Source organism: Glycine soja, chromosome 19, assembly GCF_004193775.1.
Source record: "Glycine soja cultivar W05 chromosome 19, ASM419377v2, whole genome shotgun sequence".
Classification (NCBI taxonomy): domain Eukaryota; kingdom Viridiplantae; phylum Streptophyta; class Magnoliopsida; order Fabales; family Fabaceae; genus Glycine; species Glycine soja.
Window position 1 is genome coordinate 10,625,025 of NC_041020.1, and position 21,387 is coordinate 10,646,411.

A 21,387-nucleotide genomic window follows, 5' to 3' on the forward strand; every position below is an offset into this window, starting at 1 on the left:
AATGAACATGGAACACAAAAAACAAAACAAAATATAGTGAGATATAATAACTTGCATTGTTTTATAGGGATCCCCAATTTATGTTCCTAATTTCATCCTTTTTATAAAGCCATCAATTATGTTACCCATCTATAAAATTAGAAAAGATATTCCAACATTAGCAAATAAAAAGTTAGATTATAATGGACTTTTTGGTCAACAAAGAAAGAATTTACTAGGTTCATATACAAGTCAAGACATTTCTCAAAATCCTACCAAGGGCACAGATCCAAAAGGAAAGTGTTAGAGAATCTATATTATAAGGCTATTTTTATATTTGATAGAAAGAAATGGAAAATTGAACTTGATTGAAATGGTATTTCAATCCATCAAACATCTCTCTTTTACCTTTTCCTTCTAATTTGGAGGACATGATACTCTAACAACATACTAGTCTTTTCTTCTTCCATCACAAGAGTACTTAAACAATAAAACAACAAATTTGCTCCATTTCTTTTTATTTCACCATCTTATATCCAAATACTATGTCCAATTTTAAAGAAACCAGGATAATTGTTCAAACTAACTACACAAATATTTCCTAAGTTGTTGTTTCCTAACTATAAAAACATCACCTTTGACGTCATTGTATTCACCTCCAACAATTTAAACCAATTAACTCTATCATTTGTTTACTTTCATGCTTTGCTTACATCTTCCGAGGCAAAGTATTCTTAACATCACAACCACACACAAAAGAGTTAAACAATTTTCTTAATCAGCCGATGCAATGGAAAAACATGACTGACATGATTACTGCAATACTAACAAGTTTAGAAAATTCAATATACCCATTATTTCTATGTGTGAAGTGTATTCTTTCAACAGTGATTCCAAACAACCTTAAGACAAACAAATGAATGGGATAACACAAGTCTTACAAATCAGAAGTACACTAAAATTAGATCAAGAAAATAAAAAAAAAATCAACCTATGACAAAATATACACTTTCAATTTTCATATCTACATAGTTCAAAATTGTGCAGCATGTGTGATATTCCAATGAACCACTCGAACCAATCAGCACCAATAACGTAACATGTCTTTTGCCATATGTGTGTGTGTGTGTGTGTTTCTGTGTGTATGTGTCCCCAAAATCCAAATGGCTTATACAGTCTACTATGCAAACTGAATTATTATACACAATGTATTGAATTCTTGGATCCTCCAAACGATGCAGAGTTGCAGACTATTTGTGAAAGAAAAAAACATATAAAAAGGAGCAAAATCTTATAAGACAAGATGGAACAACTAAAGAACAACATAGGCAACGTAAGTACACAAAATTATAGAACCAACCAAAAGTCCAAAACAAAGGATTGGGAATTTAGGACTTGTCATGCTTACACGATTACAACTTGTCGTGATGGGAGAACTCGCGTCTCGGGCTTGAGCCATCAAACCAGAGCTAAACCACTGAACTCGCGTCTCATCTCACGTTCGACCTTCACAACAGAACCCCTGAACCAATCGGCAACAGGGAATTAAAGAACTTGCGTTGCGTCTCGCACTCGACCTTCACAACCGAACCACTCAAACTCGTCGTGAATGAAGAACAAGGAGAGATTGGGAGACAGAGTGGAACAAATGAAGAAGCAAAAGGGATTGAGAAAGCTACCCTAATTCCCTAAATGAGATTCAGGTTTTTTTCATGCTGCACAAAACAACATCATAAAGGCCCATTTTTTTCACAAGTAAACTCGTGTGGCTTGGCCTAGACTTGCGAGTTTGGTCTGAGTCCACCGAGTCCGCTACAAGTATGCCAAAAAACTAGTTTGCTTGCATTTAAACTCGCGTGGACCAAGTAAACTCTTAAACTCATAAGAGTCTACGAGTTCACTCTATAGTTTGATAACCATGCATACATTGCAATCTAGTGTACACATAGATGACAACTAACAGTCCAATCGGTGTCATTTTGGTCCTTGATTGGATTGCCATGTTTCACACTTTCAATTGTCACGTATGCACCGTCAACTACCTTGTAGGCATAGACATGAACGTTAACCAAAGTCTTTTAACGACAAAACTAAAGTAACAAACAAATTATACTTTCAGGAACTTAGTGACAATGAACTACACTTTTGGGACCCAAAGTCGCAGTTCACCCATTTTTACATGGTATATATTACATGATAACTAAAATGGTAAAATATGCTTTCTAGTTCTAAAATTTTCAAAATTTTGTTTTAGTTTCTTTAAGAAAAAAATTTCTTTTGATTTTAGTCTTTCTAATTTGAAAATAAGGAATGCTAAGACATTCTTTCTAATACTTTCTTCCTAACACTCTATATGATTGATTAAATATTATTAAAAATTATTAATTTTGGTGTGTCTCACTTTTCTTTTAAATAATTAACAATAAATGTGTATAAATAAAAATAGTGTAACTTGCTTCTTTGGAGAGATGTATGTATAATTTAAAAGGATGATGTATGTGTAATTTAAAAGGATAATGATAGATTAACATAAATATTAAAAGCAGAAAAATGTAAACATCCATGAGAAAAAAAATATAGATATCAATATATAAGAGACAGTATTATAGTGTATTAATGTCAACGCATTATCCAGCTTCCTTAAAAAATAAAAAAATAAAAAACACATTATCTAGCACAATTTTTTTAACATATTATCCAAAAAATACAAACAAACAAATATGATGTATATCTTTCTACTGGTTTTTATAAAATATTTTTATTTAAACATATCTAAAGATTTAACTGATTTTTTTTGTTGTTGTTCGTAAGATTTAACTGATTTATCGCATAGTAACATTTATCATAATTCTGTAAAAAAAAACATTTATAATGTGTTGGATGTTTTTGTATTTTAGGCTGTATTTCACGTGCATATAAATTAAACCAGTGAACCGTGAACATCTTTCGGCAGTTGAAAACACCGTTTGGCTATAATCCTAATCCTAACACTATAATTGCAAGGCAGTGCTTAGTCAGCTTGCTGATCAGTTAAAACTCAAGCAGCGCACTTCCGTGACTATTTGTTAAGCGCTTCGTTTCAGAAGCAAAAACAAAGCTCTTCGATCTTCGTATTCCTTGGATCGCTTTTGTTCCAATCATCTCTCTCCTCATTCAACGTTCACCGCCACCAACTACAACAACCCCTTGTCCACGCAAAAATCTGGTTCTAGGGTTCTCACGACTTAAAATCTCAATCTTTTTACTTTCATGCTTCGATCGTGATTTCCGTTTCCGTAATTATAATTACGACTTAAATCAGATCATTTGATTTTCGTTCCTTCTCTCTCTCTCTTCAAGGATTCTGGATCAGTCCGTGATCAATAAAAATGGATTTGGTGTCTGGTTACAAGGTAATTTCGTTCCTTATATGTGTGTTTCTGATTGCGTGGATATGTAACTCGATTTAGTGATAAATTATTGTAGGAATTTTGTGTAATTAAACTCTTATTCGTTGTAGCTTTTACAATTATTGCTCGTCAACGCCCAAATAATCTAGTCTTGAGTTTTTTTTTTTTTTTTGTAAGATTTCAATGCTGGGCTTGTTGAGAAATGAAGAACATTTTGTGATGTTTACTTTTAGTAGCAATAGTTGGTTGTCGTTTTACCCGAGTTATCTGTGTAGTCTGATGAAGTTAATTTGTAAATTGCTAGCTTAAGTTATTAATTCTCAGTGCTTGCATTTGGTAGTGACTAGTGAGTAATTTGATATTAAATATGTCAATTTTATTTTATCCGAGTTTGTGCTCATGCGTAAATTAATTTCTTAATTCTTTTGCAGGGCGTTTTTGGGCTCGTTTTTGGGAATGAGAATTCTTCAAATGAAGATAGGTAAAATGGTTTTAATGTTCATGAGGTTCATTCTAATTGTTTGATATATTGTACTTGCACACTCCTCTGCCTGATTCTTTGGAAGCTTCCTGTTTGCTATTTATGTAATGTTCATTCCTTGTCTCTATTTTGTCGTCAGTTTAGTTTTGTCCATTTTGCAACAGCTTCTGCTTAGAATACAGGTTACTGGAGAATATTCTCCTTTTCTGTTAATTGATTATATTTATACAAAGTGTTTCTGGATTTAGCCACTTATGCTGTGCACCAAATAAATGAAATGAAAGTTGCATTGTTCAAAGTTTCAGTTGGCTGAAATTTAGAAGCTTCTGTTATAAAGTTATCCACAAGCACAATGTGTGTTTTCCTAAGTATGACCCTTCTTATCCTAAAAATATTTCCAATATATTATGAAAAATATGCCCTGATTTATCACATGTTTGTGCATGACTAAGAACACTTGTGTACTTTGATGTCAGAATTACCACTCTTTTATTCCTACTTCTTTGCTCATTGTCATGCTCTACTTTTTCCTTTAAAATTATTTCTAGAAATATTTATTCATTGAAGAATGCCTTTATTGGTATAAATTTTATCACTTAAGAATAAGAATTTGCTGCTTAGTATTCTATTTTAGCTTGAACTTGTATTTGTTAGATTTACTATTTTGCTTCTTGAGAATTTAGGAGTGCTAATAGTCTTCTATATCTGAACTATTAATGATTAACAATGTGTTCTTAGAAAAAACTTCTGCCGCTGCTTGCTGTTGTCTTCCTGTTGATCTATTAGAAATCAATTTTATGACATGTTGATTTCCATCTGACTATCTTTATTTGAAAACTAATTTTTATTAATTTTATTTATATTTTTCTATCATTCCAGTGTGGGGATTTCATTTATTTTCTTTTATGTGGCATTACCCCAAATATTATGAATTATCTTCTACTTATGCCATATTTGATAATCCTGCTGTTTGGTGTGCCTCAATAGCTATGTTGAACGCTTACTTGACCGGATAAGCAATGGTAAACTGGCAGAGGACAGAAGAAATGCTATTACTGAGCTTCAGGCTATTGTATCAGAAAGTCAAGCTGCCCAGTTAGCATTTGGGGCAATGGGTATATAGATCTCATCTCCAATAAATTATCTTTCTTTCTCCTTTTTTGTAACATGTTTAATACATATTTGCAGGCTTTCCTGTATTGCTAAGCGTCTTAAGGGAAGAACATGATGATGTTGAGATGGTGACAAAACTATCTTTCTTTTCATGTAGCCTTCTGTTACTTTGTTTGCATTAATGAAGGTTTCTGATAATCTAGTTCCTTATTGAAAGTTAATAATTTAAAAATTATGTAAGTAAACCGAGTGATTGATCAATGGTTCAATTATTAGGTTCATAACCTAATTCACCATGCTAAATCCCATTACCTTGTCCTGTGTCAAATGGATATTATGCCCAAATTTTACATCCATCTGTCATATGCAGAGAAATTTCTTGACACACAGTTAATATCAGAGTTTCCTGTGTTTAACTTGGGGTTTTCACACTTAAAATCTAACATGTTAAAATTTTGAAATTTATTATGATAGTTATTTTATTTTATTCAGCCTTTCATGGTTTCTAAAATATTTTCTTCTACGCAGGCCTTGAGTTTACTTTCATGGAATTTGTTATATAAGAAATGTTAAATCTCCAATGTAGAACAACAATCATTGACTTATTATGTTGGAGTATCTTGTGCTGGTTTTGCTAATCCCATTCCCATTTATTTAACGGATAAGGTTCTGTTAATCAGTACAAACTTGGTGCAGTTACCTATTTTTTCCTTTTAACTACCATGAATTTGTTATATGGATTCCTCCCCTAAGAGGTATGCCTTTTTGTTTTTAATATATCTACCAAGTATGAGTTAAATGGAAATTATAACGATGCAGGTTCGTGGTGCCCTAGAAACTCTTGTTAGTGCATTGACTCCTATCAACCATGCAAAAGGGTCAAGCAATGAAGTTCAACCAGCTTTGATGAACACTGATTTGCTTTCCAGAGAAGCAGAAAGTATCTCTCTTCTTCTAAGTTTGCTGGTAAGAAACTTTTTTATTCAAATAATGAAAGGTGTACTCAATTATTTCACTAGAGGTTTTGTTAGCTTCTGGGGCAATGCATATATCTATTATCTAATAATTTTTCCTTTTGTGTACTTTCCCAGACAGAGGATGATTTTTATGTACGATATTACACTCTGCAACTATTGACTGCCCTTCTCACTAATTCTCCTCAGCGGTATTAGTTTTATTGGCTTCCATTTTTTATTTAAAGCACATAACTATTAAACCATCTAGCTTGGAAAGCACACTTGCTAAGTTCCTCTTCAGGTTACAGGAAGCTATATTGACCATCCCTCGTGGTATAACTCGGCTAATGGACATGCTTATGGATCGTGAGGTACAAAACTTCAAACTCTATAATTTTGGACTCATAGCAACCTTATTAAATTTAATTGTTGTGTCTTATGTATACACTAAATATACACAGTTAAACTTGGGCACTTTTGTTGGATCAGATGATCAAACTTTAATAATTATTTGGGTACAATCTATTTGTTCAGAATCTTGAATGTTTGTCAGTGGAAATATTATGATATGTTTTGCTTATTGGTCCCCTTTTTGGGCAAAAGCTTGGAAGCTGCCAATTGTATTTGAGAATGCTGTTATTGACACAGAAAATGATTAAGATTTATCTTACAGGTAATAAGGAATGAAGCATTGTTACTTCTTACTCACCTGACCTGTGAAGCTGAGGTAACCTATTTGATCTAATGGTCACTTCCTTCAATTTCTATCTTTTAGATTCTTTTTATTGGATGCTAAAGTTAAATTATAATCTATTTATTCTGATGAGGGCAGGAGATTCAAAAAATCGTTGTCTTTGAAGGCGCATTTGAGAAGATTTTCAGTATCATCAAAGAGGAGGGAGGTTCAGATGGCGGTGTGGTTGTACAGGTGAGTACATAGTTTCCTTTCGCAGTAGTTTATTTAACTTACATAAGTTTGCATATGAACTACATGATGTAAGATTTTAAATCCATAATCTATTAAAGCCTTTTTGGTCTAGCTGGACCATACGAATTTTAAGCTTCCTGTGGTTATGAACCTTTACATATATATGTTAATGGAAAGTTATTCATGGCTTCTAGACTCTAGTTTTGTTGTCCATTTATTATGTTATGAATCAATATGCACACAAGCATGCTCATAGTCATTTTATTCTTCCATTCACTCAGATTTATATTTTATTATTTCGTCATATTACAGTAGATATTGAAAATTTCCTTTTTATCATTGTTGACCAAAACTTTCTTATCTAAATCCTATTTTTTGTGAGCATCATAGATCTTTAATTATATTTTTGGTCTAGATACTAACTCATGTTACTGTGCAGGACTGTCTTGAATTGTTGAACAATTTGCTTCGAAAGAATGCATCCAATCAGGTTTGTTGACTCTGCTTGTTTGCTAAGTTCTCATCCTGGTGTTGATTTCAACTATGTATGATTTAGGTACTGCTAAGAGAGACTATAGGACTTGATTCATTGATATCAATTTTGAAGCTGAGAGGAAGTGGTTATACTTTTACTCAACAAAAGGTTAGATTCTCTCTTTTTTATGATTTTAGATTATACAATTGCTAAACCTATATACCTGACTTTTTTGTCATTGTTCTAAACACCATGCCAGTAGACAATCAATCTACTCAGTGCTTTAGAAACCATTAATTTGTTAATAAAGGTAGGTTCTGATGCTGATCCTGGGAAAGATCTGAATAAACAGACAAACAAGAGAACTCTGATTCAGGTTTGTCTAGATCTTTGTCCTTAATGATGATTGCATAAAATATCAATCTGCTGATCTTATTCTACTGTTAATTTGGAATTGGTTGTAGAAAAAGCTATTGGATTATTTGTTAATGTTAAGTGTTGAAAGCCAATGGGCACCTGTTGCTGTTCGCTGTGCGGTAAGATTGCTTTCCTATTTCTCTACCCACTTATTGTATGCAAGCTCAACACAAGTACAATAGCATGACTTAAAATAAATTTTTTTGCCACCAACACCTCCTTACCTTCCCTCTCCCCAATATTGACAGTATAGCTTGCTACTTTAGCTTCACTGGTCTAAATGGATCAGAACAATTTGACATTGAACATTTCTGCTTAAACTCAAATATTGTATTAATTGATTATTCTTGTTGCCATCCTTCCTGTTTCAATTTCTTTCCATATTGTTGATGAATCTGTTTGATGTGCATAACTGCATATAGAATTTTAGACTCTTGCACATATTACACATACACACATAGACACACAAGGATTGATAATTTTTGGCAACATAGTTGTTACTTGTTAGTATTGTAAGATAAACCGAAATTAAACTTTCTTAACAGAATATCATATGGCTTGTGTATACCTCACATGTGCTTGGTGTCATATCATATCATTCTTACCTGTTTGATGGATGTCAAGCAAACACACCATTGTATTTTGTTTTTGTTAAAGTTGTTGTTTGATAATGTTTTATATTTCTAGCTTGTTGTAGAAGCTCTTGGAAGCTGTCCTGTAATCTGTCACCATAGGCTAGGTTGTAGCCTTCATAATGAACTATTTTTTGTACTATCTGTAAATTCTCATATATATATATATATATATATATATATACATCTCTCAGCAAACTAAGGCTGAGGATCCTTTTTGTGTGCATATTTTCATACTCAAACATTTCAAGTTGGTATCAAAGCGGGACGATCCCATTCTGCACTTCTGTCTCTGTCTATCACCGGCGCCACTGCACCTATCTCCAACAATACCCAGATCTAGGTCGTCTCTTTCAGCGCATCCCTACCCCGGAGGTTTCAAAGTCAAAAACCTTGACACGCGCCACTTCTCCACACATCATTCTCAAGCGTGTGCATCCCATGCACCCGTCTCTGGTCAACGGAACTTCGATGCGACACCTGGGTTTTGGTCACCGGCCTCTCCCCACTCTATTTCAGCCCTCAGATCGTCATTTTGGTGTTGTTTGGATAGTGGATCTGTACACCTCCATCCTTTTGCCTATATTTGTTTCCTCAGGTTTTGTGCTACGCGTCTATTAGTGGATACTTGCCCTTGATTTCTCAAAATGACATCTACGAATTCCACTCTCACTTCTACTCCTTCTCCTCTCTTTGGAACTCCCACTATTACTACTGAGAAACTCAACTGGAAAAATTATCTATCTTGGTCTGCTTCGGTTGAGTTATGGTTTTTTGGTCAAGGGCACTATGATCATTTGGAGAAAGAAGCTAGTGAAATTCCAGCTGAGAGAAGAAATCAGTGGAAGACACTTGACTTCCAACTGTGCGCTGTTTTATGGCAATCAATAGAACTTGATGTGTTGGAAATACTTAGATCCTTCAAGACTTGTTGTTCCTTTTGGAAAAATGCTCAAGATATTTTTGCTAATGACATCTAGAGTTTATTTGATTAAACAAACCGTGCATTTTCTCTCAAATAGACTAACCACGATATGGCCTCACACATAGCCAAAGCCAAAGCTGCTGTTGAAGAATTAAAGAAGTTCCTAATACATGACTTTGTGGATGAAATGAAAAGAAGACTTGATAAGCTGTTCATGGTGGTGATTTTGCAAACTCTACATCCAGATTTTGATCATGTGCATGACCAAATTCTGGTGGGTGAGCAAGTTCCTTCAATGGACAGCCTAGTAACTAGGTTTCTTCGTGTTCCTACTTTGGTGAGAGGTGAAAACTCAGTTGTAGCCTAAACTTCAGCAGCACCTGCTAAAACATCAGCCATGATAGCATCTCATGGAAAAGGAGGTCTTGGAAATAGAGGAGGACGTGGTAGTAGATGTTCTCAATGTACATATTGCAAAAAAGCCTGGTCATACTCAAGAAAGGTGAGAGGTAAACTTTCTTCTTTTTTATCCTTAAAGGGTATTCTGCACCAGTCCACATGTCTACACACACCACAACAAAATGGAATAGCAGAAAGAAAGAATCGACATTTAGTCGAGACTGCGCACTCCCTGATGCTTAATACCAATGTTCCAGTACATCATTGGGGAGATGCAGTTTTGACTGCCTGCTTTTTTAATAAACTAGATGCCTTCTTCTTCTCTTAACAACAAAATTCCTTATTACATTGTTTTTCCACTGAACCGTTGTATCATGTCACCCTTAAAGTTTTTAGTTGTACATGTTTTGTTCATAATGTCTCATCAGGATTAGACAAACTTTCTGCAAAGGCTATTAAGTGTGTCTTTTTAGGATATTCTCTCCTGCAGAAAGGTTACAAATGTTACTCTCTACAAACTAAAAAGTGTTACATGTCTACTAATGTTACTTTCTTTGAAGAAACTCCTTTTTTCTCATCCTCCATGCAGAATCCTGGTTCCATACAGCAAATTCTACCTGTTCCATCTTTTGGTCCTATGATACTTCCTACCCAAGACCTTTCTAACCAAGAAGGACATCAGCCTTAGTCTCCTATTCCTAGTTCAGTTGATAGTGCCTCTCTTTCTTCTCCACACAGGACACAGAGAGCTAGTTGTTCAATGCTTCCAGTTTCTCCTGATTCATGTCCTTCGCCATCAGCTCCCCATACGACGGATCCTTCCTCCACATCACATCCTAGTGAACCAAGTTCTGATTGGCCAATTGCTATTAGGAAAGGTATCCTTCCTCCACATCACATCACATCACATCACATCACTCGAAATTCTCACCCTATTTACAATTTTTTGAGTTATCATCGCATATCTCCATATTTCTCCTTCGTCTCTTCCCTGTCTTCTATTACTATTCCTAAAAATGTTCAAGAGGCACTTGATCATCCTGGTTGGCGACAAGCCATGATTGTTGAAATGTAGGCTCTTGAGAATAGTGGCACATGAGAATTAGTTTCTCTTCCTCCTAGGAAGAAGACAGTTGGCTGCAGATGGGTTTATGCTGTTAAAGTCGGGCCTAATGGTGAGGTTGGTCGACTTAAGGCTTGGTTGGTTGCCAAAGGCTACACTAAGATTTATGGCCTTGATTATTGTGACACCTTCTCTCCTGTGGCCAAGATCACAACTGTTCGACTCTTCCTAGCTATGGCAGCTATTCGTCATTGGCCTCTTTATCAATTAGACATAAAAAATGTCTTTCTTCATGGTGATTTAGAGGAGGAAATCTATATGGAGCAACCTCCTAGTTCTGTTGCTTAGGGGGAGTCTGGTTTGGTGTGTAAATTGAATCGATCTCTCTATGGGCTCAAACAGTCACCACGTGCTTGGTTTGGGAAATTTAGCCATATTGTTTAGAATTTTGGAATGAAGTGAAGTGAAGCAGATCACTGTTTTTTATTGTCATACTTCTCCCGGGAAGTATGTTTATCTAATTGTCTATGTTGATGACATTGTTATTACAAGGAATGATGGTGCCAAAATTTCCCAACTAAAACAACACTTATTCAGTCATTTTCAGACCAAAGACCTTAGCTGCCTAAAGTACTTCCTTGGTATTGAAGTGGTTCAATCATAGGAAGGTGTTGTCATTTCACAGAGAAAATATGCTCTGGACATTTTGGAAGAGACAGGTATGACTAATTGTAGGCCTATTGATAGTCCTATGGATCCAAATCAGAAGTTAATGTCAAATGAAGGTGAACCTTTTCCAGATCCATAGAGGTATAGAAGGCTGGTTGGGAAACTTATTTATCTCACAATTACAAAGCCTGATCTGTCATTTGTAGTCGGAGTTGTCAGTCAATTTTTGCAGGATCCTCACATTGACCACTGGAATGTTGTGATTCGCATTCTTAGATACATCAAAAAGATTCCAGGACAGGAATTATTGTATAAAGATAATGGAAATACCCAAATTTGTGGGTATTGTGATGCTGATTGGGCAAGTTGTCCCATAGACAGGCGATCCACCACTGGATGCTGTGTATCCTTTGGAGGAAATATTGTTTCTTGGAAAAGCATGAAACAGAGTGTGTTGTTGCCTGATCAAGTGTAGAAGCAGAATATAGAGCTATGGCTCTTGTTACTTGTGAATTGGTGTGGATTAAACAACTTCAAGAATTAAAATTTTGTGATATTCAGCAGATGAAGTTGTATTGTGATAATCAGGCAGCTCTTCACATCGCTTCTAATTCTGTATTTCATGAGAGAACTAAACCTATAGAGATTGATTGCCATTTTGTTCTGGAAAAGCTGCAGTCCAAAGAAATCAGTACTGAATTTATTAAGTCCAACAACCAGCTTGCAGACATCCTGACCAAGTCCTTGAGAGGTCCTCAGATCCACTTTATATGTTCCAAACTTGGAGCACACAATTTATATGCTCCAGCTTGAGGGGGAAGTGTTAAAGTTGTTGTTTGATAACGTTTTATATTTCTAGCTTGTTGTAGAAGCTTGTTGTGTTTTATAGGTCCATTTTGTGTGAATATTTTCATACTCAAACATTGCAAGTGTTTTATTTTTTTCATTTTGTGGACAAATCATGAAAAATAAAAGGGAACCTAGTACAACATGAGACATACATATGATACAACATGGATATGGGGATAAAACACATTTTAAAATCATAGGGCACAACTTGGCCATAATACAACATAAAATAAATCTAACAACAACAAAAGCCTTATCCCATTAGATGAATAAAATAGATCTAAAATTAATGTAAAAAATCTTACATCATGATAGAATTCATGTTTTAAAATTAACCATGAGTTATTCTAGATATAATAAAATGCTAAGATTTATCTAGTTTTTTTGGTATTTAAATTTGTATTAGTATAAAAGTTAAAAAAAGTAAAATTAAAATAATTATAAGAATAGAACTAAGTATTTTTTTTTTTTGTTACTATGTTATGGGTATGGAGTTTTTACCAACTTTGCTGATGACTAATCTCCATCGAAAAATCTGACTGGCTACCTTTAGTGGAGTCCTTCCATCCCAATCATGTTTTTTTCATCCACAAGGCTCGATTTGATGACTAAGTATTTTTGTTGTTGTTGTTAATAAAAAGATCATAAAGGTCTGGTGTTTTCTTTGGTACACTATTTGACATTGAATTTTGTGTAGCCGTGAAGATGTGAGACCCCATAACATGATCATTTGATCAAAGGAGGTCCGTATTTAAGTTTTATGTGTAACACATTAAATGTTAATTTGTATTCTTTTCTTAACTTGTGGAGAATGAAAGACTTGTTAAGTAATATCTTTTCCATTCTTATGTTAACGTATCATAATAATGGATATGCATCTATTTTCATCTTATGCATATTTTTTATATGTCCAATTAATGATACTTGTTCATATATTTTTACCATGCTTGGTTTTATTTTCATTGTTTAGCAGAGAGGTTATGTTGCATTTTTTACCCTTCATGTCCCATTTCTTCAAAATTGTCACCAATTATAGTGCATTGATTTATTTGCCTGTACACCATCAAAAGCCTTTTCTGACTAGGTGGAGTCAATTACATTACATAGATCAAATGATACCATAATGCCCTATCACATATATTTATAGACAGACCATTTACATCTAAATCTTTCTAATGGTTTTACCTACAGTTTTTCATAGTTCTTTTCTACCTCTAATTGGACTACCCTGCATCTGATCTTAACCTGTTTATTGGTCTACTGATCTCTGCAAATGTTCAAACCACCTCACATGAGATTCTACCATCTTTATCACAGTAGGTGCTTGACCCCAACTATCACTCTATTGCATTCATTCCTAATCCTGTCTCATGTGTCTACTAATCTGTCGCAACGTTGTCATCTCTGTAGCATTTTGAACTTTTTTCCTTGTTGAATTTTTAAAAAGTCAGCACATATTTTTAATTTTCCTTTTTTTAGGTGAATTTTTAATTTTCCTTTATTTTTATTCTGTACAGTGTACACTAAGTCTGACATCTAGATGTGGTTATATATCACTACCCAGATGTTATCATAAGTAAATTGAAAGCACAATCCTTGCTTTTGGATGACATTAGTTTCTCTTACAGAACTTTGTGTAACATTGTCCCGGAATTTTTTTTCTTCCTGACCATAAATTAGTTAAATTTGGGAGCGTAATAGATTTGTGAAATTATCAACTGTGCAATACATTACAACCCCTTTAAGCCTGTAAGACCCTTTTCTATTCATCAAGTATGAAGATGTGCTTTAGTTATGCTGCTAAACTTAATGCTTTGTTAGGCATTGAGGTGTATTGGCGACCTGATTGCTGGAGATTCGAAGAATTGTGATGTTCTTTCTAGCAAATTTCTTGGGGAGGAGCCACAAGTGGAACCTGCTCTGAACTCTATACTTAGAATCATTTTGAGGACTTCTAGCATGCAAGAGTTTATTGCAGCTGATTTTGTTTTTAAAAGCTTTTGTGAGGTTGGAATGCATGCTTTTTTTTCTTTCTTTTGGCCTTCATAAACATTCTTTGTCACCATATTTATTATATAATTTAATTCAGAAAAATGCTGATGGACAATCAATGCTGGCATCTACGCTAATTCCACAGCCATATTCCATGAATTATGCACCCCTTGAGGAGGATGTCAATATGTCTTTTGGAAGGTTTGTTTTGCTGTTGATGCTTTAATCACTGCACATATTTCTAATTTGTTGCTAATGTTAGATTTTATATGACAATTCCTTGTTCATGCACATGCCCTAAATTATCATTTTTTTTTCTTTTTCTGATGCTATCTTCAATCAATTTTAAGATTGTAAATTATTTCTCTTTCAGCATGCTATTACATGGTCTTACTTTGGGTGAAAATGATGGTGATCTTGAGGTTTGTGATGCTTGTTTTATATTCATTCCATTTATTTTGATTTTTCCGTGTTAATGCCAGCTGAAGTGTTGGCAGCATGGCTAATGAACTTCGGCCTTTGATCTTTGTACCACAATGGAAGTCAATATTTTCTTGATTGGTTAATTATTGTGTGAGAACTATCTGGTTAACATTTTGTTGAAAATGTAGGTTTGTGGCAGGGCTGCTAGTGTTCTATCTCATGTATTGAAAGACAATCTCCACTGCAAGGACAGGGTATGCAAATGATTCCCTCATCATATTCTTAGCTTTAATCTACACAGTTTTGCCATAGCGCTACTGAAATCCATTAGGGAGATCTTCTATCAATTTAGTTTTTCCTATAAATCCTAATTCTGTTTCTACCATTGCTGAACAGAGGAGAAATTTATCCCTTTGAATCTACCTCCGGCCCACAGCTTGCTTCAACTTTGGGCTTTTAAAGAACTTTTTTTTAAAGTAGTTTATAAATTGGTTTGCATTCTCTTTTTATATTTAAACAAGAGAAACTTATCACTCTATCATATTATTATGAAATTAAATTATATTTTTCCTGTATAAATGATAAGATTTAGGCATAGAGAGAGGAAAGGGAAAACACCATAAAAGTAAATATATTATTGTGAAAGACAGTGTTATGGTGTGTTAAAACAGACAAGGAAGTTCTATTTGTACTAGTAGATGACTCTCCTAAACATAGTTAAAAATGGAAACAAATCATGAGGTATATGGAAGCCAATCATAAGAGATAATCTATAAGACACTCTTAATTACTCTAATACAATCAAGATATTTACCATATTCTAAAATTTCCACTCGACCTACTTGTAACTATTGTGGTAAGAAATAGTAACATAATTCAAGTGAATTAGTGAACAATATAGGACAACGTTTTTTAAAAGTATATACTAATAACCCTAAATAATAGAGAAGAAAAGCATCATGATATTTTTGGCATGCAGTAGGTTTTTCCCTGTTTTGTTCTTTGTATTTTTTCAATGCCTTTAGCATTTTGGTTTTGTGAAGTATGGAGCCTAGTCTTTTTCTTTAATGTGTGGTTTGAATTTACCTCCTCTATATATCAAATTTGGTTTTGCTTTTGCTGTTGATTGCTGTTCCCTCGGGAATACTATTACTATTCTTAGTATTCATTCCTTACGACAAATCCAACTCTAAAATTTCTTGTGTCTACAGGATAACTGTTGATTAATATATTAAGTAAATTAGAAAGATTTAGTGGAAGTGAAATAAAATAAGTTGGGACACGCAAAATCTGTAAGAAGTTTTCATTTGATGCAGTGAATAATTTAGTATGAAAATTTCTCAAAGTGAAGCTTGAGTGCCATTGGGTACTGGTGTTACTTGACGAATGTGTATTGATTTGCTTGATATGTATGAATGTTTTATGAGGCATAAATCATGCCGGCGTGTTTTCCATCATATTTTTCTTCTACATTATATAAAATTTTATGTATTCTTTTTCATTTGTTAAACGGAATTGGCCTAAACACAGCAGATGATATTTTTCAATGGTTTCTAACATAATTATTCAGGTTAGATGTGTTTAGTCCTTGTAAATATGACTAAATTTAGTTTTAGTCCAAATTTTTTTGTTGGTTTCGGTCCTCGTAACTTAATTTTGTTTTTTGAAAATGATCTGTATCATCATTTGCTAATGATGTGCCATACATCTAAATATTTCATGTCACATACCACCTCAGAATAGTGACAGGGACGTATTTACTTTGGGCTTCAAGGACCCCTAACTTTTTTGTAATTTTAAAATTTGTAACGTGTATAATATTTTCTTAATATATGCATTATTTTTTTAAAAGTGTGTGTATTATTATATTTTAATAGTAGAATAACTAGGATTATTTATAAGAGTTTAATTGTGGAGATAATGACATTTAAGTTTTATTTATCTTTTCTATATTTTTATTATAAAATATTTTATTCTCTTTTATAATATTTATTGTGAAGATAATAACAATTTTTTAAACAAATATTTTATTTACATTTTTAGTCTTCCATGTGGAGATAATTGTATTCCCTCTCTATTTAGACAAGATATTTAAGTATCATTTATTTTCTTTTATAATTTATTGTTGCCATTTTAAATGTTATAAATAATTGCATTTGTAATCAATAGTTTTTCCTTTATATTGATTTCATTATTATTATTTAGGAGTTAAAGACTATTTAATATTTGCAAATGGGACAAACATACTAACTTTATATATAAGGGAGTGACAAATTAAACTTTTAGACGCCAATAAATATGATTTTTCTATCACTATTCTTCGTATATTATTTTTCTCCCTCATCTTGTTCTTGTCATTATGTTTCAGGCTCTTACATGTTTCTGGCTTTGAGTGCGTGAGTCTAGGCAAATTACTGTGTCAACTTTGGGAAAACAAACCCAATATCGACCTTTTTGTAAAAACTTATGATTGATATATATACCAATTTTCATTATAAATTCATGGTGATTATTGATGATATGTCAAACTGAATTAATGTTTATGTTTAATTTATTTTCTGAGTAAATATATTTTCCATTTGTTGAACTGCTTTAAAAGTTACATAATTATAAATATTATATATAAAAAGTAATACTTATATTTTGTATATTTGTTAAATAAATTTCAATTTTTAAAATTGGCCCCCCAGTCAAATAATCCTGCCTTCGTCCTTGGAATAGTCGTTGATGTGCCATAGATAATTGCATGTCATATAATTAAGTGGTGATGGGGATGATTTTCACAAATTTTAAAATTTATGAGGGTCAAAATAAAAAAAATGGAGGACTAAAATCTATTTTAATCATATTTACAGAGACAATGAACATATTTAAGTCTAATTACTCAGTATTTTTTTTGGTAAGCAAACTTTATATGTTTAATATAGTCTAATGTGTTCATATATACTGCTTACATTTTGTTTTTGTGCTGTTAGTCTTATCTCAAACTACTCTGATCATTTGTACAAATTGTATACAGTCATTCAACATAGATAAGTAATGGTAGTATTTTTAGTGGTATTAAAAAAAAGATAAACAACAAATTTGGTTGTGTTTAGAGAAATCTTATGAGAAAAGTTGCAGGTTTTAAGAATTCGAATTGAGGCACCTGTCCCATCCCTAGGAGCTCCAGAGCCACTAATGCATCGAATGGTCAAATATTTGGCCCTTGCCTCTTCCATGAAAAGCAAAGATGGAAAGTCTAGATCGTCAGAAAACTCATATATTCAAGAATATATCTTAAAATTACTGGTTACCTGGCTAGCTGATTGCCCGGCTGCAGTGCATTGTTTCCTAGATGCTCGCCCCCACCTTACTTATCTTCTTGAGCTGGTGTCAAATTTGTCAGAAACAGTGTGCGTAAGGGATTTGGCAGCAGTTGTCTTGGGTGAATGTGTGATCTATAATAAATCCACTGATAGTGCAAAGGATGCATTTGCCATTGTTGATATGATGAGTCAGAAAATCGGGCTTAGTTCATACTTTTTGATGTTTGATGAGATGCAGAAAAGTTTTGCTTTTGCTAATATAGAGTCATCTCTGAACCTTAAATCATTCACTAGATCTTCAGCAGCTAGCATGGAAGATATTGCAGATTCAGACAACAATGACCTGTCTGAACAGAAAAATATGGATCATCCTATTCTGTCTTCAATATTGGATTCTTATTTTGTGAATCTTGTCAAAGGACTGGAGGCAGATATCAGGGAACAAATTGTGGAGGCCTTTAGTCATCCAAAAGTCCAGGTGGCAGTGGTGCCAGCAGAATTAGAGCAGAAGATGGGGGAAAGTGATGGGGAGTACATAAGGCGGCTGAAAGCTTTTCTTGAGAAGCAATGCTCTGAAATACAGGTATTATATTTGTTCCTCTTAAAGTATCTTTATGGGGATAAGTCTTGAATCTTTCTTTCAGGAAACCTACCGCACTGTAATTAGGAAGTTGCAGGTTGAAAGTACTAAAGTCCACCTTCAAAATTCATATGATAATTTGATTGTGTTTTTTTAACTGGTATTATCATTTGCTTGAAGTGAAATTCTGGAGTTGGGTTTTGAATGGTATATGCATAAAGATAAAAGGAACAATCTTTTTAAGTGTTTGCTAGGAGTGGGATATGCATTGTCAATATCTGTCAGGTTGTTATAGCAAGCCAGGTTTGTTTCTCATGGCTCCTTAATCCATTATGAAAAAACTTTAACCTATTATTGATTAATAGTACATTATTATTTGGCATTTATTATACAACAGTTGAAAGCCGGATAGTTTGATCTGTGTGGCACCATGGTGACTGCCATAGCATTAAGCATGGAAGATGGGCTTTGCTGCTGGCCTAAAGTTAAAATGCTAAAGAGATTTTTCTAATCTGCCCTCTTCATCCCATGTCTTTACTATACCTCAAGTATTTTTAGTATGTCTGGCAGGACTTTTAAAATATTGAAAAGATAAACCTCATTAGACCACGCTGCAAATTCATCTTTATTGGCTGCTTTGCTTCTCCTGTTTTTCTTGTATCTATCTTTCTCTCTAGCATTTCTTGTATCTCCTCTCTCTATTTCTGGCTTTCTTCTGCCCATCACGCTTTACCACCGTTTCATAGTTTTGTCCTTGTCTCTCATAGGTAGCTCACTGATTCATGTGTTTATAAATTTGTAATCAACCCACCCTCAAACAAATCTCAGCTGTTGTGTGCATCCCCTTTTGAAACTCTGTTATTTACTTTGTTTTCCCTACTTTCTTTTCATTTGAGTTGATATACTTTTGGTGAGTTTTATTTGATGCGAGTGTTCTAATGTTTAATGCACTTGATATACATTATTAGGTTTTTAATTTGTATTCTCCGGGTCCTTTTAGTATAACATTAAACAAAAAAAGTTAGTCACCATGCTTCAGTATAAATCCATGGTGAATTTTCATTTGCCTCCTTGGGCTTGCAAATGCCATGAATGTGACAAAGAACCTGACACAAGAATAAGAATATGTTAAGGAGTCTGAACTGTACGAATATCACTGTTGAATCCCAAGTTTGACAAATGTCAGCACATATTTTATTCTTCTTTCCTTTCATCATTTCAGGACCTCCTTTCTAGGAATGCTTCTTTGGCTGAAGACCTGGCTAGGACAGGTGGGGGTAGTAATTCACAATCTGAGCAAAGAGTGAGTGGGAGCTCAGATAAAGTCCAGATAAACGCACTCAGTAGAGATCTCCAAGAAACGTCTAAAAGATTGGAGATGCTGAAGGCGGAAAAAGCAGAAGTTGAATCTGAGGCAAGAAAGAACCGGACTTTAGCTGAAAAGATGGAAGCTGATCTAAGGAGTCTTTCTGGTGCCTACAATAGTCTTGAGCAATCTAACATAGAACAGGAGAAGCAGGTGAAAGCATTGAAAAGTGGAGCACCCTCCACATTCCTAGATTTGGAGGCAATAAAAGCTGAAGCAAGGGAGGAAGCTCAGAAGGAGAGTGAAGGTGAACTGAATGATCTGCTTGTATGCCTAGGGCAAGAACAGAGCAAGGTGGATAGACTTAGTGCTAGATTGCTCGAGTTAGGAGAGGATGTTGATAAACTGCTTGAAGGCGTTGGAGATGATGTTGGGAATGTTGAAGATGATGAGGATGATGAAGGCACTGAATAAATAATGCACTATCATTTATAGCCTTTGCTGGGCTCACTTTGTACATTTCTTTGTTGACCTGTACAGTCTTTATCAGAGTTGGATTTTAAGTTATAATTTCCATCTGGACCTCTTTCGGACTGGCTTTTGTTATGGATAGATAAAAGTTACCTCCTATTACTTTTCTTATCTTTTATACTTATTTGTTTTTGTCTAATTCTTAATATTGTTACTGTGACATGTCAAATTCGTTGAAAAAAAAATATATTGTCTGGGATTTGTGTCCTATCTAAAGCACAAAAAGGCTATTTCAATGGCTCAATTTAAAATTTTAGAGAATTTAAAATGCCGGGAAAAAACTCAGCTTTTTTTTATAGCTATTTTAATAAATTTAGAATTTCATTTTTCAATACAAAATTGTCGACAATGTTACATAAAACTAAACCAGTTTGAACCCAGATCGTACAACAAAATTGTTAAACAATGCACTCTTTTTCCTGTTCACACTTCAATTCTTGTAAATTTAAATCTAGACATTAATTAGATTAAAGAATTAAAAGGGAAAAATATTTATTGTGTAAATAGAGCATAAAAAATATCATGGGTAACGTAATTTTTTACTTTCCAATAAAAAAAATATTTTTACTTTAAGTGTCTTAATCAATACCCTTAGGACACTTGGTTAGCATTTTTCATATTATAATAAAGAAATCAAAAGCTTATGAATATCATGTATGGTATTTTGTAGTGCTCAATCTTAATAGAATTTAATTAAGATTTATTTAGTTTGAATAAATATTTTGTTTTTAATTTAATAACTATAAAAGCATCACTATAAAAATGTCATGAAATAGATAAAAAAAATTTAGCTTGTCACTGGTGATATAACTTATATTTTCTTAACATTAAATTAGTAGTAGGTAAATATTATTAGTATGATGTATTATTGTATACACATTTAATATATCGATAAATATATTCCTAGCTGGTATCGCCATTCTAATTTTATTATCAAAATAATATATATATATATATATACTGCATAAATAT

At 33.6% G+C, this 21,387-nt stretch overlaps 1 protein-coding gene across 3 annotated transcripts; it reads left to right on the top strand.

The window, feature by feature from the left end:
• Positions 1–2,930: 2,930 nt before the first annotated feature.
• On the top strand, positions 2,931–20,577 carry LOC114400163 (golgin candidate 6-like). Of its 3 annotated transcripts, none has more exons than XM_028362475.1 (20): positions 2,931–3,192; positions 3,319–3,371; positions 3,800–3,849; positions 4,837–4,964; positions 5,038–5,090; positions 5,782–5,928; positions 6,054–6,127; positions 6,220–6,289; positions 6,592–6,645; positions 6,751–6,846; positions 7,286–7,336; positions 7,403–7,489; positions 7,584–7,697; positions 7,786–7,857; positions 14,097–14,282; positions 14,365–14,468; positions 14,641–14,689; positions 14,879–14,944; positions 17,814–18,581; positions 19,801–20,577. In XM_028362475.1, the coding sequence occupies exons 2-20, from the start codon at positions 3,348–3,350 to the stop codon at positions 20,356–20,358; spliced, it is 2,751 nt and encodes a 916-aa protein (XP_028218276.1). In that variant the 5' UTR covers positions 2,931–3,192; positions 3,319–3,347; the 3' UTR covers positions 20,359–20,577. The 3 variants fall into 3 exon arrangements, with proteins under 3 accessions (XP_028218276.1, XP_028218277.1, XP_028218278.1); XM_028362476.1 differs by having other exon boundaries at positions 2,931–3,184; XM_028362477.1 differs by lacking the exons at positions 2,931–3,192; positions 3,319–3,371; positions 3,800–3,849; positions 4,837–4,964; positions 5,038–5,090 and having other exon boundaries at positions 5,861–5,928; positions 6,227–6,289.
• Positions 20,578–21,387: the final 810 nt, after the last annotated feature.

Coding starts and splice junctions, on each gene's coding strand:
- LOC114400163 (XM_028362475.1), top strand. CDS start 3,348: ATGGATTTGGTGTCTGGTTACAAG. Junction 4,965..5,037: donor GTTAGCATTTGGGGCAATGG/GTATATAGATCT, acceptor ACATATTTGCAG/GCTTTCCTGTATTGCTAAGC. Junction 14,945..17,813: donor ATCTCCACTGCAAGGACAGG/GTATGCAAATGA, acceptor GAAAAGTTGCAG/GTTTTAAGAATTCGAATTGA.